Here is a 16,203-nt window from a genome sequence, read left to right as displayed (position 1 = left end):
GTAAAAGGCTGATAAAAGCATATCTAAATGGGACAAGTTTGTAAGCAAACTGTCAACAGCACCAGAAAATATCTTTACATTTATTTGTATTATTTAGGGGTGTTTTACACATTCGAATGAGAATTTTCGAATCTCTCTATGGTCGACCAATAGTCGAATCATCGGTGTTTGTGTAAACCATAGACCGGAAAAAAATAAACGGTATAAACAGGTTGGGAAGGGCAGGACACTAGTCAGCAGGAGGCTAAGGCTATTTTTATTTTACTTTACACACGGCACACAGCCACCACTTTTAATGAAGTGATCAAAACTAGGCTACACTACACATTCGTAAATTAACCGTTCTCTCATAACATTTAAAAGCCGTGTTTGAAACACAGAACATCACACAAATATATAAAATAACATCTTGATAAATAAACCTTTAAAAAAAACCTGCCTAGAGAGGAAAAGAACACTTTGAGTGCGTTTATATGCACGTTCTTAAGCCGATTGTGCCTAAAGGGGGTTGCACACCGGACTGAAGCTCAGCGCCGTGTCTCAGGGATCTCACACCAGGCAGACGTGAACATTATATACGCGCTGCGTGCGAGCTCTATTTTGAATTGACTTCTGACAGAAGAGCTGCACGATGAGTGTATCTTGTAGCACAGGGTGAAATCAGTATGTACATTCACGATTTGAGGGAAATATACATTAAATCGCTGCGGACAGGCATCGAATGCCGCCGTCGGTGTATACGCGTTCGAATTTTAAAAGTGCGGCATGTCCAGTGCGAAGCTCAGTGCCCTTAAAGGGGCGATCGCTCAGCGCCGCGACATGTCTTTATAACACTAATATTGAGCACCCCCATATTGCCAAAATGGTATGATCCTCGTTGCATAACACCTGCGAAGATTCGACCATGAGATCAGTGGTCGAATCCGGTCCTGCATATCGATGCATCGAATCTTCGACTATTAGGGGTCACCCCTAGTATTATTTGTTGAAATAATATAATTTTAGGCAATGCTAGAAACATGCACCTCGGACAGCTAAATCTTGCCCACAATGGAAATGACAAAAATATTCCTGACATGGGTTTAGCTAGCATGTGCCTTTATGAACTCACCTTTACTGCCATTATTACGCCACTGGGGACGTGTCTCATCTTGTCCACCACTCCATACGCCCCTCGCCCCAACTCTCCGATCTGCTCCAAATCATCTGCCTTCACCACAAAGTTCTGCTCAGAACACAAACACGCATGTTAAAGATAGTATACAAACTCTATTTCAGTGAATGCCGAAATTGAAGCACACAGAATGGCAGATAAAAGGAAACAAAGAGGGACAGATAGACAGTAACAGGAACAGACTGAAGCCTATACTCCAAACAGAAAGATATCTAAAAAGAAAATGGCACAAAATTAGAATAAGCTGATTGTTTCCTATGAGGTTTGAAGAATGGAGACATGCTATTCCTAAAGATAACATTTTCCTATCCCCGTTTCTGGTCTCTATCACTAGCAATCACAACAAATGCCTTAAACCTGGAGGCAACAATCTTGGCACCTCAGAAATTTTTCACAAAAGCTCATACATTCCAACCTGACTTTATCAAAAAACTGATGTTACTTACTCTTCGGTTACAAGACAAAAATCCTCAATCATGGCCAATGGAAAATTCCACTTATTTGATGAGTTTAAAATAAATATTTTTACAGCCTGAGAAGCAGTAAAGTGCATTCCAGGCTGCCCACAATCAGATGCATTCAAAAGGGCTGTAATGTGCACTGGGCCATTCTTTACAACCCGCCGGTCTTTCACCGTGCCAAGCTTTCGTATCGAGCCCGGGACAGGGAGTTACATCACCACAAAAGCGATGCAAAATATGACATTTGAAATGATAAGTCTATCACCTTCGCACAGGAACACAAACTACAAGTCACAATGCTTTGCATACAGATGACCCAAGGACAGTTCCTCTCATAGTGCTCTATAATATAGATGAGGAAGAGATGCAGGTGAAGTGAAACCTTGCAGCACTAAATATAAAAGCTTTTGTGTGTGTGTGCAATGCACAGATTGATGCATAACAGATAGTGCTTGCAGAAAATCCTGCAAATAAGTTTTCTGAAAATATTTACCAAAATGAAAAGGGGAAAAACATCAGAAATGAAAGACAGAAGACAAACAGGGTTAATTAAATTAAAAAGAAAAGATTAAGATAGTAAAAGTAACAAGATTATCCTTCTTAATTAAAGAAAGGATGATGAAACGCACCTTATCTCCAATAGTAACGCAGGCTTTGGAGTCCAGGTCTCTCGGGGGTCTGTGGAACAAAGAAATCCCATTGAGTGTCCTCGTCTGACACGCTAAATGACTCCCTAACTGAAGCCAGGCTTAATTAGAAAATCTATTCTACTTGCACACCCAGACTGAACCTCAAACACTGACTAAATAAAACAAAGGTTATAAATATAAATGTGACTATATCTTAAAATCAGTGCACTGAAATCTGCATAAAATCTTACGTGGGCGCAGGTGGGGTTTTCTCAAACACCTCTTTTGGAAGCTTGAGCGGTGGCTTCTTTTTACCTGCAGAGGGAAGAAAAAAAAAACATTATTATTATACCCAAGTCAGTAAAGACCTTATGAATTGCAGTGAAAAAAAGATCCTTTTTAAAAAAAAAAAAGAGAAAAAAGGCATTATGTGAGAAAAACTCGAAAGGCCTGTCTAAACAAAAGAGGCATTCTGAAACTGTCCTGAGGGATATAGAGCCCTTTCCTTTATTTCTGCTCCCCATGGAATTCCGAGATTCCCTATCGGATGAGCACTTACGGTCAGACAGCGCAAGCGGCTCCAGATCCTGGCTGAGTAAATGCGAAAGAGCGAGGGAGTGAGAGGAGAGAGAGTGCAAGTGTGAAAGAGGGAGGCGAGACGGCAGGGTCAGGTGCATTCTCTCCATCTGGAGCGGATCGGAGGCGCTGCCGCCACGGGTGTTACCCATCGTGAGTGACACCAGAGTGGGGCAATCCACATACCTGACTGCACGTGAACCGTCCACACCCACCTGACTAACTGATTCCAGTCAGCGAAATGCAAACAATATAACGTGCCCTGAAGGAGTTACTTCAATACATATCAACAGTTTGTCTAAAAGTCTAAATATTAATAATGCAGTACTAGACAATGCTAAAAAATGTCAGTTTCAGTCTCTGGTACTCTGACTGACACTCTGCTTTGCTTTCAAAAGCTCACATGCATGTGTCTGCAAAAAAACGTACATTTGGTTTATTATTGGTAAAAGTCATTAGTTAATGAAGTAATAATTCATTTAAAGACTACACTTCTACGGTTCCTTTTAATTTCTTCATTTACTAATACGGTCCCTATCAATGACATCATACATGTTTCAAATTCCATAAACACCAAAGACACTAATGTATTGTGTGTTTTATTAGACAAGTGAGCAACAGTTTGTACACGTTTATTAACCGAAAACTATTCATTGTTATATAACTCAACAATAGTCTTATTGTTTAAATCTCTTTTTCATGATTTTCATGTTTTACCATGACTAATATTGTTTAAACTTACTGCAGTGTGCAACAAGTGTCTCGTAGTAGCCAGTGAGCGAACGCACAGAGTAGGGCTGTGTATTGCCAAGAATCTAGGGATACGATACGTATCACGATACAGGGGTTCAGTTACAATATATTGCGATATTGTACAATTTTATTTTTTATTTTTTAGAAAGATTAATTTAAAAGAATAAAAACAACCATATGCATAAAACATGACAAGTCACTGTTTTATTTAATTAATACAGTATCATTCATGTCACTATTTTGTGCAATCTAAGTAAAGGGAAATGGTAAAGTGACTGCAGGATTCTTTTTGTGTACATGCTTTAAAGGTTCACAGTATAGCAGTTTTTCATTTCTAAACTATTTAGCAACAGAAAGTGCATAGTTCGTTCATTCCATGACTGAATGACTGTTTGTTTTATATTTAATACTGTAAAGCTGTTTTCTTTAACGCAGTCTATTGTATAAAGTGCCATTTCAAGTAGGTTACTGAACTGCAGAGCTGGTGTATCCATATCCACATCGCTATGATCATCAGATGCTTTCGTTCTGCTGCCACCGCTGTCAGTTTTGGTGTGTGTTTATTTTGTTACTGAGAGGAAAATGTGCTATATTCTACCAAAACGCTTCTCAGCAACGCGGATGAAGTCAGGATGTTAAGCGATTCAAGTTTCCCGTGGGCCTACGTCAGCTCTGTTAACCGCGGGAGCGGAATAATTATATCGTCTTGTGAGGTTTGCTAATGGTAATGAACGCGCACACACACACACACACACACACACACACACACACCCACACCCACACCCACACCCACACCCACACCCACACCCACACCCACACCCACACCCACACCCACACCTTGCGCTTCTCTGGCTCCGCGCGTCAGATACGTTGTATACAGTCTGTGATTTAATTCGAAAACAAAGCCACAAATCTTGGATGTAAATAAACAAATAAATAAATATCGATACAGTGTTTTTGAGAATCGATACAGTATCGCCAAACAAAATATCACGATTCTCATGTGTATCGATATTTTCTTACACCCCTAGCACAGAGTAGCATTATAAAAACTTTCAACACACTTAAATAATGTATCTGATATTATAAAACACAGTGTTACGCCCATAGACTGTAAATAAAATATGGACGTAGTGTCTGTGACGTCTCCCATAGGATTCTGAAGAGCAGTTTTGAAGCATAAAGTAGGGTCAAGCTGGAGGATTCCATCTTGGCAGCGGTAGGCCTGTCACGATAACAAATTTTGCTGGACGATAAATTGGCCAAGAAATTATTGCGCTAAACGATAATAGTGTTGTTCTGTGACCATTTTCATCTAAGATAATGATAATGGCATCATAATGCAGGTACACCTTTTTCAAAGATCAATCAACTTTTATTTCTAAAGACTATTTAACACTGAAAATGGAAAACATTTTAAATATCCACAATAAATGAACAAAACAACAAAAAACAATAAAAACAACAGACTCTCAGACCGTTTAAAAAAAATGCATTGAATGAATACCAAAAAGAATAAATAAAATGGATGAAAACTGCAATGGATGATTGTGTTTTAGGAGCATAATAGGGGTGGCACGGTTCACAAAACCCAAGGTTCAGCTCATATTACGCGCGGTTTTAGGGTCACTGTTTTCAGTTTTGTACGGTTCTTGTTGTTGTTTTTTAGCCTAGAAATTTAGACGCACCCTAGCGGCAGCAAATTTAATTTGCCCGCAAGTGTGGTCTAGCAACTCTCAATTCCTATCTGAGCTGTATTCCTCAGAATCTGGACGGCCCAATCACATCGTGTAGGCTATAGAGTCGGCGGGCGGGGCCATAATGACGACGGCCGAGTTGCGTTTGCGTGCTTCTAGTAGCACAGTCTTCTAGTAAACACAGAAACTGGCGAACGGCGGCGGGCTTTCGAATCAGCTTTGACCGCGACTCTGGAAGACTTGGAGTTAAGCTTTCCTCTGAGAAAAGAACAAAGAGCGGCACTGAAGTCATTCTTAAAAAGGGAAGATGTGTTCGGAGTTTAGCTGACCGGATACGGCGAATGTTTAATCAGCGAGCTCCCCTTCACCGTCGTTGCTCTGGTTTGTGTAGCGCTATCCTATCGCGTGCAGAGGGAGTTTGAAAGACAACCGTTTATCCCGCCCCTCGGATTGAGCCCTGTCTATGGTGAGTTTCCAGACCAAACATCTTGATGTGGGTCTGGCTTGTCAGGCTAGTTGTTTTTTCTTTTAATCGTTAAAACTCCAGGGCCCGTATTCACAAAGACTCTTAATGCAAATAGTAGCTCCTAGAGACAAAATTCTAAGAAATTTCTTAGAAATGTGGGCATTTACTCTTAAAATTAACTAAAAAATACTAGTAAAGAAAAAAGTAATTCAGAAAGCATCCTAACCCTTAAAAGAGGTCCTATGTCAAATTTGTTAGGAGCACGGACGAGTACTTTAAGGCTTAAGAGTTTCTTTAGCAGTGGAGAAGATGGCAGAAAGACAAAGAGGGAGAAGAAATATGTTGCAGACAATGGATGACTGAGTTAATAAGACGCTATAGATTAGATCGTGCAGGGATCATGTTTGACACGCTAACATCTCCAACACAGCACAGGAATGTCATAGTGCCAGAAATGAAAGTAATCGCTACATTGTGATATTTGGCAACTGGGAAAATGCAACAATGCAGCAGTGATGATTTAGGTCTGTCACAACCTTCTGTAAGCAGAGTGATCACACAAACAATAACAGCACTTTCAGAAACTCATATTGTGTCACAGTTTATTTCATTTCCACTGCACATTCCTACCTTGCAGGCTCAAAAAACTGCATTTATGAATATAGCAGGCTTCCCTGGTGTTGTCGGAGTAATCGATGGAACCCACATCCGAATTATTCCACCGTCGGAAGACGAGGAAGTTTATGTTAATAGAAAGAGGTACCACAGCATAAACGTTCCAAGTTGTTTTCAGTGCAATTGGAAAGAGTGGAACAATGTTTATAATTTTAAGCCAATCAAATACCTTATATTAAATTAACAACATGGTAAATAATAAAAGGATTTATATACATATATATATAATGTGTGTGTGCACGAGTGAGAGAGAACGGTAAAATAAAACAATTTGCGCTTATAATTTCTAAGTGAACACTTAGAATAGACCCTATAGGCTCATTAAAAGTGCTCCTTTTCCCCTTTTTGGACAATCAACCAATCACAGTCTTCAAAAGACTGGGTCATGCGTAGCAACGGGGTCAGCCACGCCTCTTCACTAAGACAAAAAGGTTTTGTATTTTCCTTGCTCAGACTTGCTCTCAGATTGTTACATCATGTAATAATCATGCACAAACTGAACTTTACTTGACCATCTCTAAGGAAAGCTAGGTGAGATTTTGTTACAGCAAGAGAGAAGACATTGATTTATTTGCATTTATTTGGCAAAAAAAGGAGAATGTGTATTGCTGTGTATTTACCCCACATACGCAAGAATAGAAGAAGTGGAAGTGGTTGTATGCGGCACAGTAAAAGATCTCGAGTCGTGGGTCGTGCTTATTTTTTTATTACCTTTATATTTTAATTAAAGGTACACCATGTAACTTTTGGTGCTCTCGAAGTTAATAAACGAAACTGCTTGAGTCTTGCAGAAGAGCATTGTAGCCGGAGTTTCTTCTCTCTGTTTACATATATGACGACTCGAGTCAAGCAGATACTGGACTACACAGCAGTTGGCGTCCCTCTCTGTCTAAAATAGTATGAACATAAACACTTATGATGGGAATTACCCTAGTGATTCAGGTTAAGACAAAACACGCAAGATGGATTCATGATGTACTTGCTCATTATATACATTGTGAACAAAAAAGTTAGTGTATAAATTCAAATTAATAAATGAAGGTACATGCCATTGGTTAAAATGTTTTAATATTTATATTAATACTTAGCTTTGTGAATCAAGTTCGCGAGGATAGAGAAAATGGCAGATCATGGACACGCATGTCATGTTCCAGGCGGTGCAGGGGAGGTGAGGACTTTTCACACCTTTCCCACAGATAAAAAATGTCAACAGTCATGGTTGATGTTTATTGTAAGCGTATACAGCAACAATTTAATTTGAAATTGTTCGTTTGCTCTGCCCATTTCACCGCAGACAGTTTTTCAAACCTGGGACAATATCAAGCACGCTTCGCTCAGTGTCTAAAACTGAAAAACAGGGGCAATTTCAACTATATTCCTGCAAGCAATAAGTAGTGATTTTATCCACTTATTGACTGTCTAAATTTCTGATTAAATTGAAAGTTTCTTAGAGAGAGAGCATTGTCTATAGAGAACGCAAGACACTAGTACAGTAACAGTAGGAAACTCCCAGTACCATACAAAACTAAATAGTGTGTCTAATGACAGGTTAATTATTTTGATACTTATGTAATACTATGTTAGTCTAGTTGCTTACAGATCAGTCACTCGATCCTTCTAGCTAACGTCACCTTCTCCACCATAAAAGTTAAAACTCTAGTCATTTGACAAGGCTTCTATTCATTTTGTTAAAAAATATATATATATTTATATTTTAGAGAACGGAAGTATGATGTTTTTGCATGCTTGTATTTCAGAGTAATCACAGTCACTGTGTAGCCTATATTTTGACTAACGTTATATAAACATGCAATAACGTTGATGAAAAAAACTGGATCAAAAAGCACTGGTTTTGGTCGGGGGGAGGAGCGTTCGCGTGTTGCGCTTGCCAGATTTCAATAATCAGAGCTTTCTGTGAAAGAACACATACTTTCAGGTTTTTTACCTAAACGTGCAATCTGGCAACCATATGCACACAAGCTCTCTCTCACACGTGCATCTAAAAAAACACCAATAAACAAGTAAGCTGCATTTTAGCAATCTCCATTTGAGATGTTCTGCTTAAAGTGTCATTCATTCGCTCTGTGTTCTGTCAGGACTCACGAGCAGCTTCGCTGAACAACTGCACTTGCGTGAGCTGCTGAAATAAACCAATCAGAGCAGAGCTCAACATTAATATTCATGACCCTTCCAAATAAGGCAAAAACAGAGCATTACATCCTAGGGACAATTTATAGGGTTGTAAATGGACCTGTAAAACTGCATTTGGACAATTTTTGTCCTTAAATAAGCCACATACCCTCTATGTAGATATCAGAGAACAAATTAACATTGTTTCAACTCATTCTAGGGCAACTTTAAAGCAGAAATAAAGTAAAAGTGGAAATATGCAAATACTATACCACGATTACCAAAAGGCATTGCTAAAATAATGAAAAATAGCATATAAAAAAATGAAATAAAATGCATAAAAATTTAAAATTAATATGTTTGAGTCAGTTGTTGCAGTGTCAGGCTACCTAAAAAACAATGCTTCGATAACATGACGAAGCAACAGTGCATTGACTACTGAAGTTGAAAAGCAGAAATGCCACTTTCTGTGCCACTAACCAGAAAAATGAATGACTAAAATAAAGATTTTTTTTTAATAATAGATCAAAAATAAATTAATAAATACAACACACAAAAACTAAACCAATAAAATAAAATGTAAATTTAAAAAAATAAAATAGTGCAGTTGGTCAGACAAGCAGATAGTCCAACCCCAAACTCTCACCATTGGTTGAGCCAATGTTTTTGTGTCAGGCTGCTCAAACAGCAAAGTTGACAGCCTTCTACGAACCAGCAACAACGTTTCTCGTTTTCAGGATAATCAATACACAAATGTCTTAATTATAGTTGAACTCAGCACATTAAGCAGTTTTACACTACACACAAATCCTAGCCTATAAATGGCTACATGAGAAAGGTGTGGCTTCAGAATAGTCCTAACCACACCAAAAGCCCACAGACAGGAAACAAATGCAGACACTTCCCATATTGTCACAATTACACACAAAATATGAGCAGCTATTTGCCACTGCAGCATGAGAAGGGGGTTGTGCATTGTCAACCTTTACCCATAGTCCCTCCTGTTGTATGCCGGCTACACTATTGTTAACGGCAGAAAAGTTGTTCCGAACCTCTCCCACCTGCTTTTACATGCACAACAATAGCAACAGAAAGCTGACACTTCAAAAAAAAAAAAAAACGTCACCAGGGACTCCGATACCTTTTAAAAGTGAGGGTACAAAACCACAAAATGATCGCGTGCACTGATCACGACTGCCAAAATAGCTATGCCCCAACTGGAAATCACTCCCTAGCAACCCACTCAAGCAATGTTCCATGTTGAAAGCCCTAATCCTTAAAAATCACACATGCTTGCTGACACATCATAGGCCGACACCCAATAGCTTTCTTCAGACGGATCACATCAGCAAAGTAGGGAAATGCGGCTCTCAGTTACTGGACCTCCGTGAAAACTGTTGCATAAGCACCAAAAACAGCCACTTCATGCAAAATATAACAAGCACCCTTCCATGTCACAACACTCACAGAGAAAGGTTCCCGGTTCTGGTATCATCTACTGCAATTAAAGCCATAAAGCAAGCAACCGGAAGTCATCCGTTTTTATCAAGAGTTGGCAATTAATGAGAGAGGCAGCATGAGCGAACGTTGGCGACGTGACAAATGTGTGTATTTTGGTACACAGTCCAGCACTATAGCCATTCGAACACCTACAGAAATGTTATGTGTCAATGTACAAAGCGAATGTAAAGAGAGATGCAGAGGCAGATGGAACATGTACCGACGTGTTCATCAGACTGCAGAAGCTCTTTCATCCATGCTAAAGCCACCATGAAAATTACCAGCCGCGTCATCAAGAACTAAACACATATTGCATGAATTTTGGTCACATAAGCAAACTATGTTTGTTAATAAATTCTGCTCTTGTAGTGGTTGTCAATTATTGCTTGCATAACAGATAAATAAGGTTTCTTATTCAACAAAACCACTGTACAAAGTGCACAACTAAAAGACCATGTGAAGTTCAAATTAGGGCTGTGCAACACACTGACTATTCACAATATATTTGCTATTAATATTGTTAGCAAAATCAATTAAGCTAGCAAATTGCCATTGTTATTGAGCAGAATTAATTTATATTTCATAGTTTTATATTTATGCATCTGTAATGAGTTTATTGCAGGTTTGTGTTAGGAAAACACCAATACCATTTTTCCAGAAGCGATCCGATCCGATATTAAAAATGTTGAATATCGGTCGATACCGATACTAAACCGATCTGATACCAATGCAGTTTTGTCTATGTAGAATTTCTAAGCCTTAGTGTGTAGAATTGAATAAATTAGATTAGTGAATAATACAGCAGCAAAAGTTATAAAATCACGAGTGCACAATAATTGTATAAAATCTAAACATTTAGTTGGGAAAAAATAAAGGAAACCACAAAAGTGAATAACTGTAGCTGTAAATCTGGTAAAATATGTTACACAAAATATATTCATGAAAAACAAGTAAATATATTTATAGAAATAGGGCCTATATACTAAGAAATTGCATTTATTTTAAATGTATAATGCATATTTTTAATGAGGCATTAAAAATATAGCAACATATAGATAGAGCAGAACAAGAAAGGCTATTAATAAGGCCCATAATACAGAGCGGCACAAAGCGCTTATGCGCATCCCGTGCGCAGGATGATGCGCTTGAAGCAACACAGAGTCACATGCTCACAGCCACAGTCATAGACGCTCACAGCGTGCCGCGCCCCGTCCGCATCGAGAAGTTTAAAACAAGATATAGATGCGTAGTATATCTATGCAGTATTCTTATAAGCCGTTTATTTTAACAGTTTAACATTTCAGTTACTGTGTGTGAAAAACAATATAATAACTAGTCCAGTGTTGTGATCTAACTGACACCCGGTAGAAAGTAACACGGTTTACAGCAGTTTAACCCTCTGGGGTTCTTCATTTATGGGTCACACTCAGGACCTTCGGGTCTAAAAGGACCCGGAGGTCGGGAATCAAAAAAAAAAAAATTGAGTAAAATCAATGAAATATATTTTTGTTCAATAATATTTTTTCTTTTCTTTTTTGGTGTTTTGAGATAATTTTATGATTTATAAATAATATTTATGCAATAATTATGACCCATTTTTTCCCATTGAATATAATAGAATTTTATTTTATTTATTTTTTCCTTTTTTTATTAAAGCTGTATTTCATTTTAGAGTCAAGCCTAGGCCTCATGAAAGCATTTTTTTTATTTGATTGGTGCCATCTGGTGGACACAGTGAGCATTTTTATCACGCAATAGCACATTTTTACCACTAGAGTGCATTACAGAACCTGTGTGTGTGTGTGTGTGTGTGTGAGTTTTTGTTTGTCTGTTTTGCACTCTTGATGTTTTAGAGATTCACCCCTTCACTGTTGAGTCCTTTTTTTCTGCATCCTGGCTGATTTGTAGATTATATGCACAAAAAACTCTGTATTTTCATATTTTTGCCAATTTCCCATTCATTTCCTATGGGGGTCTTTTTTGACCCGAAGGCCCCGAGTGTGACTATTTTTTTTACGACCACTTAGACTTTTCCAATCCTGTCCCCAATTTTTTTTTCTGTCCATATACCAAGTACCAATACCCTCACCAAGTTTCGTACCATTCAGATGAAGCTACGATTTTTAACATTTCTTTCAAAAAAAAAATCGGGTCAGAAATGACCGAAGAACCCCAGAGGGTTAAACAGTTTAAACGCCAGCAGATAGCCATTTTTTTGAGAAACCATAACGTTAGAGCGTTATCTACAGATCAAGCATAATAACAGAAACAATAAATAATCTTGGAAAGTTTCATCGTGTTGAGTGTCGTAACCGAACGCGACAGTTTAAATCTGAATGGAGAGTGACTGACAGCCGCAGTGGAGGGAAGCATTGACGTGAACTAATCTGTACTCGCATTAAACGATGGAATGGCTTCAGAACACTTATAATATAGGCTAGTGCACGAATCGTTGATGCTTTATAAGGTTTTTGTGCCTTTTGTGGGGCGCTGGGGCTTAACAATAACACAGAATATTATGCGCACAGTATCGAATTTGGATCGGTCCTGTCTGTCCGATACCCGATCCGGCAAATAATGGCAGATCCTGAGTATCGGATCGGTGCATCCCTAGTTTGTGTGTTATTGGTTGTCTCCCCACAGCATCATTTTGTGGGGCTTTGCAATGCAAACCTGTATTAACGCTAGTGTGGACTTTTTCTATAATATTCACTCATGACAATAAAATAGGGCATTCTAGTCAATCTACTGCAGTATTTCCTCTCTCAACCAGTAGAAAATGTGGTTAATACCTGGTCATCCATAGGGGGAAAAAATACCATCATATACTGTGAAACCAATATAATTTAGAAGAATACCATGAAATTTTTGGTCATACCGCCCAGCTAGTGGGCTCCAAACCAATGACAAAATTCACATTTAGAAGATAAAAGATTTCAAAACTTAATCTCTCAGTTCCGCCAATATGGATAAACGATTTTGATGAACTCACTCTGCACTTCAGCTAATCATCAGATTTATGTCCAATCAAATGCTCTCTAGAATCTACAGCATCCTGCCCCCCACACTATAAATACACCCTAAAGCTGCGGCTGAAATCGGTCACTTGTTCAAACATTTAGGCCTACTATTTTCTAAATGGTGAATGGCACTAATATGGGGATAGGGAACTATTCAGTGTAAATATGCTTTCCATTGGGGCAAATGAAGTCTGGTTTCTTGCATGTCACAGAAACTGCAGCAGCGAGCAGATTCTGCTCCGGTCCAGAGACACGATACCCTCATATGAACGGCTCATGTGCGAGTCGGACAGATCACAAACACGTATCAGGCTCATTTGAATGCTATATTTTAAAGCAATATGGAGGAGATTAGGAGGTGAAACTGTTAGATATAAGGAGGAAACTGTCTTTAAACTAAAAGCTATTGTAAAAAATGAGGAGCTGTTCAATATGTCTCACCCTGTCTTCCTGTTTCAATTGAAATGACGTCACACATTGAACAAAGCTGCGCGTTTCTTTGGTTATTAAATAGAATTAGTCTATTAGTTTTTAGCTACAAACAGACCTAATCCAATCCCAAGGTTGACCTAAACCACTGTACCCAAAGCAGTAAACAAGAAAACACACACACACACACACACACACACACACACACACACACACACACACACACACACACACACACACACACTGAGGAGCATACAATCAGTACATGAAGTGCTTGCATTGGGAAAACAAGATAGTGAAAAAAACGGAGGCAAAAAAGATCAATAGATTATACAGTATAATCATGCTGTATTGCAGCAAACAAAAGTATTGTAAAACAAGTACAGAACGTAAATGAATTAAAGTCCATTTTTGCACACCTAGTTTTGCTATTTTATACTGTTTAAATAAGACAACTAATGTTGACTTAACGTTATGTCCTAAACACAACCTTCTAATCTTTTACTAAGCCTTCTAATGTAATGAAAAGCACACGGTGTCCAGGTTAGTCTCGCATAACCAGACCTTCAGACTGACGGCAGAAGGTCTGGACTATCGCAGCCGTCATTGGTCAAGGACCGCCCAAGAGGATGCTTGACTGACATATCAACCCAAACCCGCAAACTTCACATACTTTTGAAAATCCAGCTATTTGATTTAGTTGATCCAGGTAAGTGATTTGTCACAGTTGTAAACACGATAGTGTTCTTATTCAATCCGGGAGTTTGGCATCATGGCATTTGTTAAAGAATGTGACCCATCTCCCGGACATCCTTTAGAACTTAATCAATCAGATGTCGACTACGAAACTCCTGAAGAACTTCCAGAAAGGTGTGCCATATGCGTCAGACGTTCTGCCAACTATCCGTCCATGGGCTTGACGTCTGAGGCTGAGACTATGTCCAGGTATGTCAGACATGCCTGTATAAAAACCTTCAAAACAAGTTTGAATATATCAAATGCATGATTCATTGTTTCATTTGCAATACAGAGGGTTTGGCATAAAACTGTCATTGCCAATTTCTGGCAAGTCATTTATGGTCTGTCCTCAGGTGACTGTTAGCAATGCGAATCAAGGACAATTGCTGCAGTGTTTCCCTACAATGGTGTAAAGTGAACTTGACTGACCTGAGACCCTCTTGATGTAGCTGGCTTGACTGGTTGTCTGCAGTCCATAAAACCCAGGTCAACCAGTTCTAGTCCTTTACTATCCCCCTCAGAGAGAATTCCGACAATCCCAAGGGTTTTTACTGGAATTTCAGGGACCCGGAGGAGGGCCGGTGAATTAGAAAGAGAGAGATGAAAATAACTTCTCTTGGGCTGCCGGCTGTTTGGCCCCTCTGACCGCACTGGCAGTTTGTAAGACACTCTATACTTCCAAAGATGGCAGACCCTTTGGGTTCCAGCAGCTGTGGACACTGCTTTAGAACGAATGTCGTCACTGCATCCTCTACTGCTGTCCTGACAGAGACAGTCCAGGAATGACATGCCATCTTCAGAGACAGATAATGGCCAGCGGCTTAAAAGATCTATGCTTGCTAAAGGGGCAATATGAAAAGGCCCCAATATATTTCAAGCGAAATTTAAGCACAAACTTAAATGACGGCAATCATTTGGAGCTTGTTTTAGGAGTTCATAACAGTTTTTCAAAGCAGACTTTCTGGCTGGTAAACACCTAGGCCTGTCACGATAACAAATTTTGCTGGACGATAAATTGGCCAAGAGATTATTGCGATAAACGATAATAGTGTTGTTCTGAGACCATTTTCATCTAAAATAATGATAATGGCATAAAAATTGCAGGTACACCTTTTCAAAGATCAATCAACTTTAATTTCTAAAGACTATTTAACACCAAAAACGTAAAACATTTTAAATAACCACAATAAACGAACAAAACAACCAAAAACAATAAAAGCATTGACTCTCAGTCTGTTTAAAATAATGCATTTAAATAAGTACCAAAAACAATAAATAAAATGGATTAAAACTGCAACGGATGATTGTGTTTTAGGTGCATATTAGGGGCAGCACGGTTCACAAAACCCACAGTTCGGTTCGTATCAAGGTTTTAGGGTCACGGTTTTCCGTTCTGTACGGTTCTTGGTGTTTTTTTTCTTTTAATCCAGAGATGTACTTCAGCATATGATATATTAATTATCCACAATTTGGTTGGTTGGTTGGTTACTTTATTGTCCCCGAGGGGAAATTCTGCTTGGGCACAGTGCATGGTTGCTTCTTAAAAGAACATCACAAACATCACAGACATCAATTTAGGATACAGTGTTTAAAAAACATGTTATATCATAGCCTAATCATGCAAATACTGAACTTGACCATCTCTGAGGAAAGTGATATTTTGATAGAGCAAGAGAGAAGACACTGACATGCTTTTCATTTATTTGACAAAAAAAGGAGAATGTGTATTGCTATCTCTACAGGAACTTATGTGCCTTTCTAGCATACAAAGATTGAACTGAAGAATTAACTTGCGTTTATCAAACTTCAGTGTAGCTTAAGCCTCGTTTATACACGACGCGTCCGCTAGAGCGCGAGGGTGCGCGCAGCAAAAAAGATATCGACGTGGAGTGCGCGAGACCCCATTTCGCTTGGCGTTGTGCACGTCAAATTTCGTAACTTTGCGTGTAGCTCCA

The 16,203-nt window shown here is 38.8% G+C and overlaps 1 protein-coding gene across 1 annotated transcript in view; it reads right to left on the bottom strand.

Moving 5' to 3' along the window:
• Nucleotides 1-16,203, bottom strand: part of map2k6 (mitogen-activated protein kinase kinase 6) — a 41,864-nt gene that overhangs the window by 13,748 nt on the left and 11,913 nt on the right. The window contains exons 2-4 of the mRNA XM_067429403.1: nucleotides 2,516-2,579; nucleotides 2,265-2,313; nucleotides 1,112-1,225 (exon numbers count right to left, since the gene is read on the bottom strand). Of these exons, the coding sequence (XP_067285504.1) occupies nucleotides 1,112-1,225; nucleotides 2,265-2,313; nucleotides 2,516-2,579 (227 nt within the window). The remainder of the gene's footprint in view (nucleotides 1-1,111; nucleotides 1,226-2,264; nucleotides 2,314-2,515; nucleotides 2,580-16,203) is intronic.

This window comes from Pseudorasbora parva, chromosome 21, assembly GCF_024679245.1.
Source record: "Pseudorasbora parva isolate DD20220531a chromosome 21, ASM2467924v1, whole genome shotgun sequence".
Classification (NCBI taxonomy): Eukaryota; Metazoa; Chordata; class Actinopteri; order Cypriniformes; family Gobionidae; genus Pseudorasbora; species Pseudorasbora parva.
This window is presented reverse-complemented; position numbering and strand designations above follow the sequence as displayed.